The sequence below is a fragment of the Camarhynchus parvulus genome, chromosome 13 (genome assembly GCF_901933205.1).
Source record: "Camarhynchus parvulus chromosome 13, STF_HiC, whole genome shotgun sequence".
Lineage (NCBI taxonomy): Eukaryota > Metazoa > Chordata > Aves > Passeriformes > Thraupidae > Camarhynchus > Camarhynchus parvulus.
In genome coordinates this window covers 1,401,982-1,421,781 of record NC_044583.1, presented here as the reverse complement: position 1 = coordinate 1,421,781, position 19,800 = coordinate 1,401,982, and the positions used below count along the sequence as shown (strand labels likewise).

General features: G+C 54.1%; 1 protein-coding gene across 2 annotated transcripts; it reads left to right on the top strand.

Moving 5' to 3' along the window:
* Positions 1-92: 92 nt before the first annotated feature.
* On the top strand, positions 93-14,472 carry DNAJC18 (DnaJ heat shock protein family (Hsp40) member C18). Of its 2 annotated transcripts, XM_030957621.1 has the most exons (8): positions 93-200; positions 312-457; positions 1,760-1,945; positions 4,630-4,742; positions 6,520-6,629; positions 8,302-8,474; positions 11,967-12,047; positions 13,922-14,472. In XM_030957621.1, the coding sequence occupies exons 1-8, from the start codon at positions 163-165 to the stop codon at positions 14,023-14,025; spliced, it is 951 nt and encodes a 316-aa protein (XP_030813481.1). In that variant the 5' UTR covers positions 93-162; the 3' UTR covers positions 14,026-14,472. The 2 variants fall into 2 exon arrangements, with proteins under 2 accessions (XP_030813481.1, XP_030813482.1); XM_030957622.1 differs by having other exon boundaries at positions 11,967-14,472.
* Positions 14,473-19,800: the final 5,328 nt, after the last annotated feature.

Here is a 19,800-nt window from a genome sequence, read left to right as displayed (position 1 = left end):
GACCTCCCGCTCCCTTCAGAACCCCCTCGTGACGTCACAGCCTTTTCCGTGACGTCACGCCCCGCCGGCGCCGCCGGGCCCGCTCCCAGCAGCCCCCGCGCACAAGATGGCGGCGCGGGGCGGCGGGCGGTGAGCGAGGGGCGGCAGCGGCCGCGGGCCGACATGACCTACACGGCCGAGCAGCTGGACGGGGTGCAGCGGTGAGCGGCACCGCGGGAGCACGGGGGGCGGCGGGGAGGGGCAGGGTGAGCCCGGGGAAAGGCGGGGAGCGGGCCCGGGGCGCCCCGGGATAACCCCGTGTGCGCCCTCAGGATCAAGCGGTGCCGGGATTACTACGAGATCCTGGGCGTGAGCCGGGACGCCGGCGAGGAGGAGCTGAAGCGGGCGTACCGCAGGCTGGCCCTCAAGTTCCACCCCGACAAGAACCGCGCGCCCGGAGCCACCGAGGCCTTCAAAGGTGAGGGGGCCCGGGGGGCGCCGTGAGGGCAGCGCCGGTGCAGAGGGGCCCGGCGGGGTTACGGACACGGCAGCGGCCTCACAGAACCCTGCTGCGGCTCGGCAGGGTTTGCATTTCTGTCTGCAAAATACACGTGTCCCTTAGAAACGATGGGAAATGTATCCCGGGTGTCATTCCCAGATACTTCTGAGGAGCTCTACAAGGGTCTGGAGCGACAGGGCACAGGGAATGGCCTCTGTACTATCAGAGGGCAGGGATGGACGGGATATTAGGAAGAAATTCCTCCCTGTGAGGGTGCTGAGGCCCTGGCACAGGGTGCCCAGAGCAGATGTGGCTGCCTCTGGATCCCTGCAAGTGTCCAAGTCCAACTTGGATGGGGCTTGGAGCAACCTCGTCAAGTGGGAGCTGTCCGTGCTGATGGCAGGGCATTGGAATGAGGTGATGTTCATGGTTCCTTCCAACCCAAACCATTCTGGGATTCCATGATACTGAAAAAGGCTCAGAACTTGGAACTGACACTGGCCATGCAGGAGAATTGGGTGTTTGTCATCAATAACTACTCCTTGTCGTGAATAAATTATTATTTATACATATGAGTGGGAATATGAAATTGAATCCAATGTGCTGTGTCTGGAGTTCTCAGTTTTGCTGCAGTGTTACTGTCTCAACTCATACATATTTCCCCTTTCCATGCAGCCCAGCATGAGGAAAGCCAGTGACTCATTCAGGCTGTTAAAACAAGGAGCTTCTGGAGAACTGTCCTTTATTTGTTTGTGTTTGGGTTCTATTTGTCTATGAACTTGTTCTGTCAGAGATCAAAAAGAAGATGAGCCAAACTAACCCTCCTGAGTGGTTGGATGTGAGGTGTGAAATAGATGTGCCACACAGCTTCAGGAGCATCTCAGCCAGCAGGAGAAACTTGGGATAGCCCTATGCATTTTAATTGGTGCCTGCAGTTATTAACTTTGTGTTAATTGTCTGTGGGATATGGAGTTGCACTCAGACCAAACTTGCATTTGGCTTGAGCTGATAAAATGCTCCATTCTCACCAATTTCTTGGCTGAAGTGAACTCTCATGTCAGTTTTACAAATATTTCAAGTCTCTCCATATACCTGGACACTTTTGTGTTTCTGCTGGCATCAGTGACAGTGGGAATTGGTTTCCATCACAGGTAATGGCAGGGCTGTTACACATCTTTGGTCAAGCACAAATTTCCTAGGCTTGTTTGAGCTTTTTCTGCTGCTCCACTTCCAAAAGTGTGAGCTCTGGCAATGTAACACTGGTTTTAATTCCCTCTCCAGCAATAGGCAATGCTTTTGCAGTTCTGAGCAACCCTGAGAAACGGCTCCGCTACGATGAACTCGGGAGTGACCACGAGCACGTCAGCTCTGGCCAGGCCAGGCACTACAATTACTACACAGAGTTCGAAGCAGACATCACACCAGAAGAAATATTCAATGTGTTTTTTGGTGGACACTTCCCTACAGGTCAGTACCTGGCTGCAGTGGCTTCAAAGGGCAGTGGACTGACTAACCCTGAGGGAACAGCTGGGGCTGGGGCTGGGCCAGGGCAGGGCCAGGCTGGATTTTGGGAGAAGTTTCTCCCCCCAGAGGGTCCTGGGCACTGCCCAGGCTGCCCAGGAATGGGCACAGCCCTGAGGCTGCCAGAGCTCCAGGAGCCTTTGGACACCAGGGATGCACAGGGGGGGTTGCTGGTGGGTCTGGGCAGGGCCAGGGGCTGGATGATCCTTGTGGATCCATTCCAATTCAGCATATTCCATGATTCTGTAAACCAGGAGGAAGTTCAGCTTCCCTTGGGACTGCTCAGGGAGTTGGTGACACATCTGAAAAGAGCAGAAACCTTTTCACATTGGATTTCTGCCTCTCTTTTATTCCCTCCATCATCTGAAGCCAGTAATGGTATGGGAGGTAACACAGGGTGTGAATGAGAAGGGATCAGAGTTGTTTTCCATGATGGTTGGACTCAGTGACCTCAGAGGTCTTTTCCAACATGAACAGTTCCATGCCTGGGTTGTACTTGAGGCACCAGACAGCATTCCAGACCAGCAGGGCCCAGCTCCTGGAGCTGTGCTCTCAGGGGAAGCAGGAGCTCCTGTGCCTCACAGCAGCTTGTGCTGTGATAGAATCACAGCCTGGGAGCTCAGCAAGTGCTGCCTGCCAGGAAAGGAGCCAGGGGCTGTGCAGGATCAGTGACACAGCCATGGGAGCTGCACCTGGAGTAGCTCTGTGCATGTCTCAGCCCAGCCTTGGTGTAGGAAAAATAGAAAGATCCTGCAAGATCAGTGGGTTAAAAGGAAATCTGAAGGTTGTGAGGACTTCAAGGGCCTTCCTGGCAGCATCTAAGGAGTTGCTTTAGCCCTCCTGGGAACTTTTCACCTCCAAGGTGTTATAAAAAGTGAGGTACACACCAGTTACTACAGGCTGAAGACACACAGACGAGTAGTTACTTACTAAAGCTTGCTGTGAGTGGTGCATCTTGCAGCTAAGGGGACCTCAGATCCCAGACTTGCACCAGTGGATATGCAAAGCCAACCCCAGCATGGTGTAATTCCAGCTGGAGTCTGCAAGTTTTCCATCTCTGACTGTGCAAGGAATTGCACCTGGATGTGCCCTGTGTGGGACATCACCCTCGTGGAATGGGCCTGGGGGGGGACAGGGATGCTTGGAGTTGAGGACAGGAAATTGGGGAGCTGTGGGAGAAATTTGGGTGTGAGGCATGGCAGGTTTATCAGGGAGACTGGCATGAAGGAGAAAATGGGAATTTTTAGCAAAGCAGCAAAGAGTAAGAAGATAAAAATATAATTTTGTAGTAGTGGGTGTTGGTAGTAAACAAGAGTTTCCTCACTGGGCTTTTGAGGGCAGGTCTGTGGCTTTATTTTTACTGAGCAGTTTTCCTCTATGGATATTCCATGGAAAAATAGTTAAATTTAAAATGTTATATGTGATAAAACTCAAAGGAGACTCCACTTGGCAGAGTGTTGCAGTTGTAATGAAGAGAGGCTACAAGTTCCTCACATAAAAAATAAATGCACATGGAACAAAAGAAACTGCTGCCAGAAATCCTTGGAGAAACTTAAAATTTGGGAAAATTTTTTTTTTCTAGGCACCCCTATAAAAACCACATTCTTCTTTTCCCACATTGGCTGCTTCTTTTCCCAGCTTGATAAAATCCTGTCTGAGCAATGTTAAAGGATGGAAATAAACTTTCTTTTTTCCCAAAGAAACTTTCCTCCTTGGAGCTGGCCTGGCTTGGCTCACTGTTGGAGCTCTGACTGCACACATGCCTGGAGCTTGGAAAATCTTTGAACAAGCAGTGGAACAGAGGTTTTGACACAATAGCAGAGGTCACCTTTGCCCAGGTTTCTTGCAGAATTCTCTGGAAAACTCAAAAAAGGACAGGATAAGGAGCATAAAATAATGCGACATCTTTCCCAGGGCTTAAAAATAGCTTTGCATTTCTGTTGTGATGATAAGCCACAGATTTCAATTCTCTAACACAAAGATATTCTGAATTTCAAAAGAGGAGAGCACAGCTATTATTAAGATATTCATATGGTGATAAAATCAGATCCTGACTTCAAATTGAAGCAGCAAATGCAATTCTTCCCTCATTTTAGATTTCTTAAAAATAAATCAACCACATTCTGTGTGCAAGAAAGAAAATCCTGAATGGTTCTACTTTTTTACTCTTTTAAAAATCTCTTTATTATAAAATAATTAAGTGAAATTATTAATGGCTTGAAGGCAGAGGAATTAGAAATGAGGGTAGAAGACCACATTCAGTAATTATGGGAGACCATAATTCACAGCCTGAGCCTGGTGAAGCAAATTCATTTTCCTGCCACAGCCTTGCAAGTGAATGTGACATGAACAGCATTAAAATATGAGATACAATCATACAAATCAGAACATGTTTCTGCAGCTTGATTCAAATTAAGATGGATTGGAACACACTACAATTTCTCTGATAGGCTTTTTGGAATAACATTTTGGTGGTGTTTAATTCTGAGATGGTTTGTGGTTTTTACACTGAGATCTCGCAGCTGTAATTCAGGCTGTGGAGTATAAGCCTGGAGAATTCAGTAGAAGCTGAGGAATCCAGGGGTAGCAGCAGCTGGGTGAGACATGAGTCTGTGCTGGTTTCTTTGCAGGGAATATCCACATGTTCTCCAATGTAGCCAGAGATGCTCACTACTACCCACGGAGGCACCGGGCCGAGAGGGCGTGGACACAGGAGCCAGAGGAGGAGGAGCACAGGCCACAGGTAGCCAGGAGCAGAGATCTCCTCAGCTTAAATAATTAAACAGCTCAGCAGGGTGAGGGATCCTCTTCCAAAGCCAGGACAAACCCTGCCATGCTGGAGTGCTCAGAGTTCATCCTCAAGGGCTGCAGCCACAGTGGATGTTTTCTTTGTCACTGGGTTGGCTTTTATGAAGCACTGCTGTAAAGATCCATTGTATTTACAGCATCTCAGGCCCTCCAGTTTCTGTCACTGAGGTTTTGCTGCTGCTTGCTTTTTGCAAGCTCCAGTGCTTGGTAATCCAGCAACAAGTCCAGATGGATACTGATGATGGATGTGGAAACAGTGGCTTGTCGTCAAGGTGTATTTAATCCTTCAGTAAGTGAGCACCCAGGGGCTGCCCAGGCCTCTTCCAGCTGGGGATAGGATGGGCCTGGGACACATTTCTGCCTACAGAGACTTCCAGATGAGACACAAGGTGTCCTTTGTTGTCAGTGCACATACACACCTGCCACCTGCCTTGGCAAGATCTTCCTCTGGAGACAGTCTGTTAACCTCCAGGGATCATTCTCCAAGGAAGATGAGTTTTGCCTTGTGAGTCTCAGCCTCAGAAAAAAACCCTGGTACAGCTGACAGACAGCTAAGCTGTGGGAAGTGAATCCAGCCCCTCATTTCAGGGAAGGCACTGAGGGGCTGGAATGTGTCCAGGGAATGGAACAGAACTGGGAAGGGGCTGGAGCCCCAGGAGAGGCTGAGGGAGCTGGGAAGGGGCTCAGCCTGGAGCAAAGGAGGCTCAGGGGGCCCTTGTGGCTCTGCACAGCTCCTGCCAGGAGGGCACAGCCGGGGGGGTCGGGCTGTGCTCCAGGGAACAGGGACAGGAGCAGAGGGAACGGCCTCAGGCTGGGCCAGGGCAGGCTCAGGGTGGGCACAGCAGGAATTTCCCCATGGAAAGGGGGCTCAGGGATTGGCAGGGGCTGCCCAGGGGGGTTTGGAGTGCCCATCCCTGGAGGTGTCCAAGGAAGGGCTGGAGGTGGCACTGAGTGCTCTGGGCTGGGGACAAGGAGGGGATCAGGCACAGCTTGGACTCCATGTTCTGGGACAGCTTTTCCAACCTCACTGATCCTGGGATCCTGTGAATCCCATCTACTGCTGCATCAGGAATGCTTGTTGCTATCCCAGGCCAGAGGGCAAAGCCTAAAGAGCTTATATTTTTCTCTGCATAAGAAAAAGCATTTTAGAAGCCAGTTTAGAAAGAAATGAAAGAGCAAAAGGAAGCGTCAGTGTTTTTTCTTTGATAGTGTCTCCACTCTTTTGTTTTGCCAAATGAATCCAGTCAAAAGCCCCAGTGCTTGCATCCTGTCTGAAGTTACACTGCATGGGAGCTCTTAACCCTTTACTGCTCAGGCATTAAATGCAGGGCTTGGGCAGAGGCTGAGATCTTTACAATGGGGAGCAAATTCAGAGGCTGCTGGAAAGCTGTAGGCACACAGGAATTGCAGGGTGTTCCTGCGGGCTGGATTGGACACTGACAGCTACAGGAGTGCTGTGGGCACTGTGAAGGAAGGGGCAGAGGAAAAGATCATGGAAAGAAAATTGTGTTCAAGAGTGTTCTGACATTATTAATAAAGGGTATTGAGAAATTACAGTGTCTCCCCTCTCAAAATCCCAAAGTATTTCCTCTTTTTTCCTCAAAGTTTACATGTAACACGTTGTTGATCTGTGATTGATAGCCTGACTTCTGTGAACAGATGCCTTTTTCCATCTCTGTATTTTCTTGACTGTTAATCCTTGTACTTTTCAGAATTCATACTCTGCATTTATCCAGTTGATGCCAGTTTTCATCATCATCATAGTGTCAGTTATAACCCAGCTGATGGCCACCAACCCACCCTACAGCTTATTCTACAAATCGTAAGTCCTTTAAAACCACATTTTTCTGCTGCTGCTGTTTGCAGGATGGAGGCTGATGGAAGTTGGGTTTGATAACAAAATGCACATTTATGTTCTGCTCTTTATAGAAAATGTTACCAGTTTGCAAATAAGGAAATACCACCAGCCTGCACTGGTGAGTTCTGAGCACTGTGAAGTTACCTGTGGGGAGCTTCAGTGCATGGGGTGCTGAACTGTGAGGGTCAGAAACCTTCCTCAGCTGGTGTGGAATGGTTTTGCACAGTGATAGTGCATGAGGAGTGTGGGTGTGGATCAGCCTCTCATCTGACCAGCCCCCAGGATCTGTGGATCACCCCTGAGGTTCCTCTGGAAAGCAGCTAAAAAATAAAACCTGTGGTTTGCAGTATAAATCCAAATCTTTTCTGGAGCATGAATTCCACTAGAAGCCCCACAACTCATTAAAGCCTTGAAATGCCCTGGTTTAACCTCTCCAGAGAAGCAGGGCCCTGGGGGCTGGTGGGCTCTGGGAGCAGCAGGACCCCACCAGAGCTGCTGTCCTGGGAGCTTGTGGGGCAGAGGAAAAGCCACATGCTGCTCTCAGCTTCCAGGGCTGGAGGAGGGAAAGAGCTGACCTGGGCTGGCCCTTACTGAGAGAGGGGTGGGATTGGCAGGTTTGGGGCAGCCAGCAGAGTGCTCCAAGTAGTCCCCTTGTTCCCTTCTGGGAGTAAAACTGCTCAGGTCCAGCCTTCCCCTCTCTCCTGTGCCAGAGCAGCCCAGCACCCCTCATTGTTTTACCACACGATGTCAGTGTGAGGCCCTCAGAAAAGAGCAGGAGGGTGGATGTTTTTAGGGTGGCTTTTTTTTCCCAGGGAGTGTTTTTGCTATCTGCCAGTCCCATGTGAAACCTCCCACGCTGCCCCCACAGCAGCTGAGCTGCTTTTCTTCACCACCTCCCGTTCTCCTGGTGATGGGAGATAGTCAGGCCTGAGCCTGGTTCACAGTTAGGCTGTTTATCTAAATCATGGTCTTAAAACACTGAACAGCCTAAAAACCAAAAGAAACTGGGGACACCTCTCAGGCACAGGGAGGAGAAGGAAAAGAGGAGTCCAGGAGAAAGGGGCAAACAGGATTCTTTTGAGTGTAACCTTTGTATTTTGGCTGCCTGCCTCTCTCTGTGGGCAGTGATTTGAGCAGAGGCCTTGGGTATCTGCTCAAATAAGGAAATTCACTCCAGGAGTGTGGTTTAACCCAGTGACTGTGTCAGAGGGGCTGATTCTTCCTACAGGGTATTTTCCAGCCTGTTCCATGCCTCACTTTGCTTACTTATGATTATAAAACCCTGAAGAAAAGTGTAACTAGAATCCCCCCTGCTAAGTTTTATTTCTACTGTAGGATCCAAAAAAATGGGAAAATCCAGATCCAACTGCATTGTTCCCTAAGTTTTTATACATTCTGGGATATTTTCCTATGGTTGTAGCAGGAGGGTGGATTCTGTTTGTACTGCACAGCTTGCTGTCCCTGAGATTGTAATTTCCTGACTGGATGGTTGAGGGAGCCATAATCCTGCAGAAATGAACTGTACAAATATTGCTGTAAATATTTTCCTCTGGAAATGCTAATATGGATAAATAGCTCTTGATTTTTTGAGGTCTGAACTGCTGAAACATGTGATTTCTCCCTGCTGCTCACACAGGTCCATAGGCCACGTTGTGAGCAGGGAAACAGAGAACTTGCAGGTGCCTTACTATGTTGATAAAAACTTTGAAAAGAATTATCAAGGAGCAGAACTTCAAGAGCTTGAGAAAACAGTTGAGAAGGATTACATAGACTATATTCAGACCAGCTGCTGGAAGGAGAAACAGCAAAGTAAGTTATTTCTGTCCCAAGGGTGTTTCAGGGGCTGGGGGGTGGCTGTGCTTCACAAAGCTTTGCTGGTTTTAGCCTCAGTTTCCAATCCCTGTAACATCTCAGTCTTGCACTGGTTTAAAGTGCCTCACATCTGCTCTTAACACTGAATTTGCTATTCTTGAGATCTGTCAAAATCCATTTTAAGTGATTGTGAAAGATGAGTGGAAAGTAGACTTCACCATTTGAGACACTTTTTTCCGCTCAGGTTTTATGCTTGAATAACCCTTAGTGATGGTTTAAACATACAACCCACCACATTCATCTAGCCCTGACAGACTGCTAGGCTGCAAAAATCTTGAGACATCACCTATTCCATGTTTCCTTTGCTGGAGCAGAATCAGTTTTGCTTTGACTGTCTCCACAAGAAGTTTCTATAACTTTTTCCTTAAAATTTCTCCAAGAGAGTCCAGAGTGTGTCCAGGTGCTCTTGGCTCCCTTGCAGTGGGCTGTGTTTCTGGTATCAGTTTTCAGAGCATGCTTCCGTGGTTTGGGTGTTATTTGCATTTTCTATCTTTAGCTGAGTTGAAGATCGTGTTTTTCACCATTTTCAAGTCTTTCAAAAACAAGAATTGAATGCAGAAAGGAAGAAAACAGATGTGAGCATTCAAAATTGTTATTCTCACTCAGCCCTGAGTGGATCAGTGGCAAAATAAGGGCATGTTAGCCCCATATTTTATTGCCTGTTAATTGCTAATGATCTGGTTTGTTGAAGAGACAACAAATTCCTGCTGTAAGAAGTAATAAATCAAATCCCAAGGAGTAGCTTAGGCTAGGATATTGTGACTGGTTTTATTCACTGATTTTATTCACCTAAAGAGCTCATCACCTTCAAATGAGTCAACACCGAGTAGTGCTGTGTGTAAAGGAAGCTGGGACAGGTTGTGTGAGTGTTCAGTAGCAGCAGACAAGCTGCTTTCACACCCTGGTGGGGGCTTTTAATTGCTCTGTGCAGAGCAGTCCTCAGCACTCTGCTAAAAGGTGCCTTTGCACTTGTTTTCAGTTTCTTTACCAATTTATCTAAAGAAGACTCATATATTCCTAAAGGAAAGGTAACAGTAGTGTTGCTGACTCCAGGCTCTTTACAGGTGTTTGATGGGAAGGCTTGTTTTGGCTTATTTTACGTAAAAGTTACCAATCCTGCTTTTAAAGAGAAATTAAAAGATGTAGGCTCTAAAGTGAAAAAGGAAAAGAACATATATTATAAGACCATAAAAGCCCTGAAGTTTTTGGTGTGTTTGATTTGTGAGCTTTGATTGTCTGTGGCTGGCAGGAGCAGCCTCCAGGGATAATGTGGATGTTCATACTCATAAATGTACGCTTGCTAAAGGGGAAAGTTTCTTTCCTACAGAAAAATCCCTTTAATTGACCTCGTGCAGCTGAGAGTCACCACATTGTCTCTTCCACAGAGAGCTGGAGCTGAGGAGAGCCCAGCCCCAAAGAGGGGACAGGGTTTGTGAGTCTGAGGGAGCCCAGGAGCCAGAGAGGGGAGATGATCCAGCCTGGAATGCCAAGTGCCTGCCAAGCCGTGCTCCTCCAGAGCTTTGTGCACTCAGGGGCTGTGTTAGTCACCAGCTGCAAATACATTCACAGCAGCCCCAGTTAGCACAGCCTGAGGCCACTGCTGTCATTGAAAACTCACCGTTTTCACAGTGCTTCCCAGCCTGGCCATAGCTGAGACTGGGCTGACCTTAGGACAGTCATGTATGTAAAAATAAACTCTGAATACAGGATGGAGTGCTGGGGGAAAGTTCTGCAGATGCTGAGGCAGTTCTTAGTCAGCTGTTGCTGCACAGTGTTGGTCCCTTAATCCTTGCTGAAGTGTTGGAATTGGTGTGATGAGCTTCTTGTCATTTGAATGCCTATTTATAGTACATTTGTTGTGTTTACTGAGGGCACGTTTCCCTTGAGCACCAGCAAAACAGACAGAGATGAGTAGTTCAGGAGCAGCTTGGGTTTTAAAGTCCTTGATTTTAACACTTGAAGAACATTACCTGGTGTCCAACAACCTTAAGGAAAACATTTAAAATTATGGATTGGTTGTACATTGTTCAGCCAGGCAGTTTTACAGTGCTGCAGCAGACTCTCAGCAGAGCAGTGTGTGAAAGTTGGGTGTGCTGTGGGTTTGGGTCTTCTGAAATCTGGGGCACAGTTGGGTTCAAAAAGCACGTGCCAGGTTTTACAGGAGATGGTTCAGCTGGGATGGCTCAGTTGTAAAGTGAGGCTGCAGAGAGCTTGGGGTCACAAAGAGGCAACTGAAAACCAAGTCACAGAATCATGGAATGGTTTGGGTTGGAAGGGGCCTTAAAGCTCATCCAGTTCCACCCCTTGCCATGAGCAGGGACACTTCCCACTGTCCCAGGCTGCTCCAAGCCCCATCCAGCCTGGCCTTGGGCTCTGCCAGGGATCCAGGGGCAGCCACAGCTGCTCTGAGCACCCTGTGCCAGGGCCTGCCTGCCCTCCCAGGGAGGAATTTCTTCTGTATATCCAATGGAAAAATAGTTGGAATTCAATATTTTAGAGTCTCCTTGAAGAAAAAGCTTAAGAAGAGCCACTCTGTGACAGATTGAAACCCACAAGGAGCAAATGTGATGGAATGAACGCTGTCAAAAGTGCAGGGAATCATTTTCCTCAAAAGTGCAGGGAATCATTTTCCTCAATTGGATAAGTGTAAACTGAGATTCTCCACTGCACAACTCCAGGGACTCTGGGCTCAGGGACAATTACCTGAGCCTGGTTTTTACTGGAGGCTTGACAAGGCTGTGCCCAGCACTGCTTGAGTGGCATTTTGGTTATAAACCTGTAAATGGATTCCTGCTCTAAAATGAGCTGCTCCTGCCTGTCAGTTTGTGAAGCTTTTCAGTGAGTGGGAGGAGGGTTAAATGGCTTTAAATTTCAGTGGGACAGGGACAGAGGACGTAGGGCATGAAAGGATCTATTGAAGTTCTTTCCACTCTGAATAATTTTGTAAAATGAGGGGCTTGTAAGGTGTATAAAAGCTCTTTGAAAAATGGAGTGTCATCAGGTAGCCTGTGCTTACGGAGATGTTGACCTTTTCAGAAGTAAATTACTGCTGTTCTCCTCGGTGCATCTAATCCTGCAGCCAAATTATTCTGCAGGGAAAAACCTATATTGAGACGTCCTCAGCTAATCAGCAAAAGCAACTTCTCTGAATTACTGGGCGGAAATAATTTAAACAATGGGATTATTTCAGTTTTATGTGGCTTTTGAGAAGAAGGGGAACAAAATGCAAAGTACATTTGAGATTGTTAATGAAAGGGCAGGGAGGCCTTTCAGACGAGTCCCTTGGGTAGCTGTTCACCTCCCTGGCTTCAATACCCACCAAAATTAAAATTTAAAAGTGCCACAAGAATAACAAAGCACTTAAAAACAGTTCTTTAAAGGAGGCTCAGGACTTCATCCTAATCCTTTTTTTTGTTTTTCATCTTTCAGAGTCTGATTTGTCCAATTTGGCCAAGCTCTACAGAGATGAGCGGTTAAAACAGAAAGCGGAGTCCCTGAAACTTGAGCACTGTGAGAAGCTCTCCAGTCTGATTGGGATGCACAAAGGGGGCTGACCAGGACGCACACCTTCCATACTTTTATTTATTGCTGGTTTAACTTATGTTTTTATTTTCCTCCGTGTGAAAAGGAAGGAGTCTGTTGTAAAGAGTGTGAATAGTGGAGTCCTTCTGCAGGCAGTGCAGAGAGGGGCTGGCACAAGCTGCAAGGCTGCTGTTTGCTGTAATATATCCTGTACATTAGATTTGGGTCCAAGGACCAGTGGCACTTTGTAAATTCATTCCCCAGGACATGCTCTGAGCTCAGACCCCAGCTGCCTGGGTGGTTTGTCTGCCATCCAGGCTGTGTGTGCTTCCCAGGAGAGCAGGCTCCCCTCTGCTTCCCGTGTTTCCTATGGATCTGCAGCTCCCTGGATCCCCAGACAGCGCCGTGCTCTGGCTGCCACCTCCCCCTGTCCCTCCTGGCTGTGCCACAGAGCCGGGGTGGTTCCAGAGCAGGAGGGACAGTCCCTGCCTGAGGGCAGCCCCTGAGCACATTCCCAGCTCTCCGTGCTGCTCCAAGGGAGGGCTGTGCCCGTCCTGACACCAGCATGGGAGTCTGGGAATTGCACCCATTCCAGTGTCTGCCAGACTGCTGGGAAAGCAGAACTGTGGTCATTCCCTCCTCTGTTTCCAGTGGCATATTTTGAAGCTGGCTATTCCATTCTGGTTTTTATCTGCACACTCCCCCAGCTCTCCCAGGATCCTGCATTTTCCAGTACAGTTCTCATGTAGCATATTTTTACTCTGTTGAGCAGCTATGAATGTTTCACTGTAAACATGATATTGCAAAGAGAAAAATCCATGTGGCAATGTCCTGCTTTTTCTTGATCCTCCTTCACACAGCCAGGCCTTGAAGGGGAGGTTGATGCTGGGTTGTCCTGGTGAGCAGCAGACCAGTGTTAGGCCAGTGTTAGAGCAGCGTTGCTCCAGGTGAGCACCATGAACCCCCTGAGGCAGTCTGGTGTGTGCCCTGCATGGAATGAGCTGCTCTTGCAGGGAATTCCTGCCCGAGGTGGGGGCTCACAGAGCAGCACTGCTCCCCTCTGACCCTGGGAGTGGGAGTCAGTGACACCTGAGCAAGGCTCGGCTGTTGCCACACGCCTGAAACTCGAGTCACACAGGATGCACAGGTGGCCTTGGCTGAAACCTAAGGAGTAACTGCTCAAAAGCTTGGGAAATGCCAGGATTAAGCCTGCCTTTAAAGCTCAGACTGTTTTTGTGCTGGGCACTGGTGCAGTGGTGTAGGAGTCCCACTGGATGGAACTGGGGATGTTGGTGCCACAGTGTGTCCCCTCCATGTCCCTGTCCCGTCCATACAGCCCTGGCAGGAAAGGAAGCTGGAAAAAACCCTTTTCTGGGTTTTCTGGGGTCTGCGTGAGGATGAGGGGCTGGTTTGAGACCTGGTGCTTCTGCACACAAGCCCTGAACATCCCAGGAGGGGAGGAGGAGAACAGTCCAGGGACAGCAGCCATGCTGTGGTTGGATGTCATCAAAAGGAAAAAAAATGACACAGTGACTCTAAATGGCATTTTTATGCCCCATTTGTAGGAAGCCTTGTAGGAATGTGGGGAAGTTGAGTTAAAATTTTGGGGCACCTGGAACAGGAAAAGCACTGGCAAAAAGGGCATTTTGAGGGGGTTGGTGTGGAACATTCTTAGTGCCAGAGTTTAAGGGCAGGAATGGGTGATGATTCCAGGTTGGTGGCTGGCACAGCAGGCAGCCTTAACGCTGGTATTTCCCACTTTTCAGCACATGAGTGTACAAAACTGAAAATAATGTTGCTTTTTATATATTAAATAGCTTGTAGAATATATTAGGAGTCTAAGTGGTTGGACTTTGTTCCAGGGTTGGAATCTTCTCTACCATTCCTGTGTGACTGTAGACGGATGCAGGTAGGGAGACCAAATCTGGCAACTTCCTGGACTCACAATGTCCTGCACGGAGCTTGAACTCCTCCACAGCGTTTTGCACTGAAACTGGATTGTACCTTTCATCCAAAGACCTCGAGTACTTGATGGAGGCCTCCTGTGGGAAGCACAATCAGCTGGGAAACGCAGGAGGGAGGTAAAAACATCCCCAAAAGCAATAAGTGTTTTGTTCCTAGCCAGGGTCAGGGAGCTGGTGCTGGTGTGTGCTGTGAGGGAGGGCGTGTGGCTTGGGACCTCTGCGGTGACAAACAGGACAAGTTGTGTTTGTTGGTGCTCCTCAGGGAAAAGGAGAATCCTCTCTGGAGCCCTGGTGTGGAAATGCATCGCTGTCCTTCTCCAAGGGGTACTTGGGGTTCTTTGTGGGGCTCTGACGGGAGGAGAGGGTGTTCCTGGGTGCACCATGCACTTCAACATGGGTTTGTGTGTGTATATATATTTATTTATTTTTAAATAAAGACGTGACATCGCTGTGCCTGTCCGTGTTGGTCTGAGCCTGGCGCCGGCAGGGTTTGCGGGGGATGCCGGGGCCGGGGAGGAGGAGGCGGCCGCCATTTGCCGCGGGGTGCGGGACGTGGCCGAGGGTTTGGGACTGGGATCGGGGATCGGGGACTGAGCCCTGCCTCGCGTGTGAGGGGCCGGAGGGGCCGTGTGGGCGGGGCCTGCGTTCCCGCCCTCATGGCAGGGGCGGGGTCTGTGCGGGCCCAGCCCCGCGGCCTGCGCGTGACGTGGGGCTCGGCGGGAACGGGGTCGGGAACGGGACTGAGGGCTGGGAATGGGACATGGGATTGGGAACGGGACCGAGAGCTGGGAACGGGACACGGGACTGGGAATGGGACATGGGATTGGGAACGGGACACGGGACTGGGAACAGGACGCGGGATTGAGGGCTGGCAACGGGACACGGGACTGGGAATGGGACACGGGATTGGGAAGGGAGCAGGGAGCGGAACAGGGAATGGGGCAGGAAAAGGAATCTGGGAAGGGGCAGGAGCAGGACAAGGGGCTGGGAACGGGACAGGGAGCTGGGCCTGGAACGGGACAGGGGACTGGGAACGGGGCTTGGGACAGGACAGGGAGCTGGGAAGGGGACAAGGGGGCTGGGAGCGGGGCTGGCCCCTGACACGGCGCCGTGTGGCCGCAGGTCGCCCCTGCCCCGCCTGTCCCAGCCCGGCCCCGCTCTCTGGCCCGTGGCTCCGGGGTCCTGCCCGGGCATCGCCCCTGTGGCCCAGCCCCGGGGGAGCGGGGCCGGCCCGGGACAGCCTGGCACGGATGGGGTGAGTCCCTCCGTCACACCGCGCCCGGGCTGTCCCGGGGCTGCTGCCGCGGCCCGGATGCCCCGGTCCCTCCCGAACGGAGGCGGCTCTGAAAGCCCCTGCCAAGCTGGGCCGGTGTTTCCTGCTCCTCCGGAGCTGCAAAAAGCAGCTCCAGCGTGGGAGAGGCACATCCTGCTTTCAGCAGCTACCAGCAGCCTTCCTCCTCCTCCTCGCTTCCCGTGCCAGGCTTGCCAGCACTGAGGTGAGCACGCACCGAGCTGGCACGAAATCCGGCTTAATAAGCAAATGCAGTGGTGAGGCTGCAGGCAGTATCACGCTGGCTTAAACATAAATGAGCGTTTAATTAGCAAGTCTGGCTCAGCCGGGGGTCTGTTCTGTAACATGTTTGTGCCCCACAGGCACAGCCCAGCCTGCTCTGGGTGCTGGGAGGTGCTGGTTGGGTTTCGTGTGGCAGGAGGAGCCCAGGGGTCTCTCCATGGCCTCCACACCGAGGGACAAGCCCAGGAGCAGCAGGAGGAGGTGCAGGTGTGCAGCGTGCCCTGGGCTGGTGGCACCCTGGGGCTGCAGCCAGGGCAGTGACAGCAATGCCCGGCCAGCTCTGCTGCTCCCACAGCAGCCCCGGAGGGGCTGTTCACAGCATCCTTGGGATCCCAGAATCACAGACTGGTGTGGGTTGGAAAGAACCCCAAAGGCCACTTCCTCCCACCCCCTGCCATGGCAGGGACACCTCCCACTGTCCCAGGTGCTCCCAGCCCCAGTGTCCAACCTGGCCTTGGGCACTGCCAGGGATCCAGGGGCAGCCCCAGCTGCTCTGGGCACCTGTGCCAGAGCCTGCCCACCCTGCCAGGAAACAATTCCTGTCCAGTATCTCATCTAATTCTGCCCTGTAACAGTATGAAGCCATTCCCTGTGTCCTGCCCCTCCACCCCTTGTCCCCAGTCCCTCTCCAGCTCTCCTCGAGACCCTTCAGGCCCTGCGAGGGGCTCTGAGCTCTCCCTGGATCCTTCTCTTGTCCAGGTGAGCACCCCCAGCTCTCCCAGCCTTTCCCCTGCCTCACTCCAACACTTGTGCTCAGCACAGTCCTTGCTGCCACTGCTGCTGCTGCTGCTGCTCTGACACCCAGCTCCTGCTAAGACCACAATGGCCACAGTGACAACAGCTGTGACAAGTGACACCACACCACCGGAGGCTGCGAGGGTGGCAGGAGAGCAGCACTGGACACCTGGCTGTGGTGTCCACCCGCTGTCCATCCCCTGTTCACCCCACTGTCCATCCCCTGTCCACCCCACTGTCCATCCTCTCTCCACCCCCTGTCCATCCCCTGTCCATCCCCTGTCCACCCCCTGTCCATGCACTCCCCGGCACTGCTGTGGGTGCTGTGGGAGCTGGGCTGGCCCCAGACACCCCCTGGAGCCCCGTGGAGAGCAGGGCCAGGGATGGCGACCCCAGCACTGCCCTGGCAGTCTGTGCCTGTGCCTGACCATGGAGAAAGGGATTTGGGGGTTTGAAATCCCATATTCACACTCTTTCTTGCACAAGGCCACCACACCAGTGAGCACTGCCCATGGCAGGTCCCCTGCAGTCCCTGTGGGCACAAATGCCACCTGCAAGCCCAGCCCAGCTCAGCAGGGAAGGGTTAAGTGCCAGCCCAGCTCTACGGGAAGCTTTCCTCTCCTCCTTGCCAAGGTTTAATTTTAGTCCCTGCATGAACCCAGAGGACGTGGGCATCGGGTTGCTCTGGGACTGGCAGCACTGGGGAGCACCTGCTGCTGCTGTTTCATGGCAAAAATTCCCCCAAAAGCTGGGACTGGGCTGCACCAGCAGCACTTGGGGTGGGCAAGCTGCAGAGACCCTCATGTTACCCCAGCCACCCCACCTCTGGCTTGGGGTGTCCCCAAAGAAGACACATGGTTGCAGTCCTTTGGTCAGCTCCTGCGAATCCCAGCGCTGCTCCATGCCCGGGCTGATCCCAAGCCTTGCGTTTGCTCCTGGCCGCTTGGATTGGCTGTGGGGGAGCTCCTGCTTGGGGCAGGGTGTGTTTAGGGGAAATCCCAGCTGGACACACCATTGCAGCGGCGAGGTGGGCAGTGGCACCGGGAAAGGAGCCGCGGTGGGGATGGAGCTGCAGCTCGGGGTCCTGCCGTGCCCTCAGCACCGCGGATGGGACACCCCCAGAGGGGTCTGCGGGTCCCCCCCGCCCCGGGGCAGCCCAGGCCGTTCCGGGGTCACAGCCGGGAGCTGTATGGGGTGCCCTGGGACCTGTGTGAGGTGCCCCGGGAGCTGTGTGAGGTGCCCCGGGAGCTGTCCTGCGCTCTGGGGGGAGCGGGGCGGGATGAGGGGCAGGGATGAGCCGGCGGCCCCCGGCAGGTCCCCGAGGCTGGGGGCGGCGGTGGCATCCCTGCAATGCGCTGGCACCGGCTGCCCCGGCTGGCGCTGGCCGAGTCCATGTGATCCGGGGCTTGCTCTGTGCCGCCGCCGGCTCCAGCCGCCGGGACGGCGAGGGAGCCAGAAGGTCGAGCCAGCGGCCCCGGCAGAGCGGCCCCGGCCCCGAGCGGGGCTCCCCGGCCCCGGCCAAAGCCCCCGCGCCGCTCGCTGCCACCATGCCCCGCGGGAAGAGGGAGTCGGGGCTGCTGTCCCCCGCCGAGCTGCCCGGCCCCCAGGGCGAGGGTCCCCGCGCGGCTGGGGACGGCCGGCGCTCCGCGGAGGAGGAAGAGGAGGAGGACGGACACCTCCCGGGGCTGCCCGCGACGACCTCACCAAGAGCATGTCGAGCTCCTCCTTGTCCTCCTACCACTCCGCCCTGTGCTCGGACGGCACGGAGACCTTCAAGGACTGCCTGGAGTTCCTGGACGAGGAGGATCGCCCGGCCTGGCCGCCCGGCCCGCTGGGCTCCGGCGGGGGGCCCCCGGCGCGCCCCCCGCCGCCCGGCCCCCTCGCCCGCCCGCAGCGGGCTCAGCTGTCCAGCGCGGCTAAGAATAGCCCAGCGCCCGGCCAAGGGGCAGGATGGGTCCCCTCGGTGGGGACCGGCAGCCGGTGCCGGCCGCGCCGCCGCCGGGGAGCCGGCCGTGCCCCGGCAGCCCGGGGCGATGCTCGCCGGGGCTCCCAGCGACTCGGACGAGGTGGACGGCGAGGTGCAGGCGCTGACGGCCAGGGCTTTCCGCAGCCTCTCGGGGCTCCCCGGAGCTCGCCTCGACATGTGCAGCTCCCACACCTCCTCCAGCCTCTCCAACTCGCTGTCGGAGGACGGCGGGCGGCCGTGGCGGTGGCCGGCGGGCTCCGGGGAGCCCTGGGGCGCGGGGACAGCTCTGCACGGCAGGGTGGGCTGGCCTTTCCCCGCCGGCGTGGACGGGGAGCTGCTGGGCAAGGAGCAGTTCGAGTGCGTGGACGTGGAGCTGGAGAACGGCGAGGCCAGGAAGGGCCACGGCAAGAAGAGGACGGTGCCCAAGCGCCAGATCCTGCTGAAGAGGAAGGAGAGGAAGGAGACGGGCTTTGGCCCGCGGGGGGATGGCCCAGCGCCCCAGCCCCCTGCCAGGAAGGAGCCCCCAGCAAGGGCAGAGCCATCGGCGAGGACTTCAGGTTCAACTACCAGCAGTTCATGAAGGCGGCGTCCCTGGAGGCCGGCACCGACAGGACCAGGGCGGCCTCGTGCCTGGTGAAAAACGTCCTGGCCAAGAAGATGCAGTACGAGCAGCGCATCAAGATGGAGCAGAAGGGGCTGCGGGGCAGCTCGACCTCCTCGGGGCCGTCCTCCGCCGGCACCGACCTGCTGGGGGATGGTCTGGAGGGCAAGTCCAGCTCGCTGTCCCGCTCGGACTGCAGCTTCTCGGCCGAGGACCTGCGGGGCGGCGGGATGCCGGTGGCCACGGCAGCCGCGGGGAGCACCGCCACCACCACCCATCCCACCAAGGGCGTGGTGCTCAGCGAGGCGACCAGGGAGACCGTCTGCAACCTGAGGAAGACGTTCAACGAGCTCAACCAGAGGATGAAGTACCAGGAGGTGCTGGAGGGCCGCTGGCTGCCCGCGGCCGCGGAGGAGCACACCTCGGAGAGGATCTGCTACCAGCGCGCCCGCGCCTTGTTCGAAGCCCAGCCCGGGGTGGGGAAGGTGCTGGATGTCGCCCCCCGGTTTGCGAGGGCGCCGAGGCCGTGGCCCAGCTTGAAGGAGCGAGCCATCGGCCCCATCCATTCCCAGAGCCTCTCCTTCAAGGCCGAGAGCCGGGCGCTCCCCGCCGCCCCGCCACGCCGCCCCTTCGCCTCGTCCCGGGCGCAGGAGGCGAGACCGCTGCCGCAGAGCCCGCCCGAGAAGCCGCCGGCAGCGCCCCGCCGGCCGCCCAGCCCCGGCACCGCCCCGGCACCCCGGGGGTCCCCGCCCGCCGCGCCCCCAAGCCGCAGGAGAAGGGGAAGGGGCGCGTCCCGCAGCCCCGGGACGTGCGCAAGCTGGTGAAGAGCAGCTACAGCCTCAAGTTCGGGACTGCCGCCGCCTCCCGCGGCACCGTGGCACCGGCGAGCAGCGGGGAGCCGC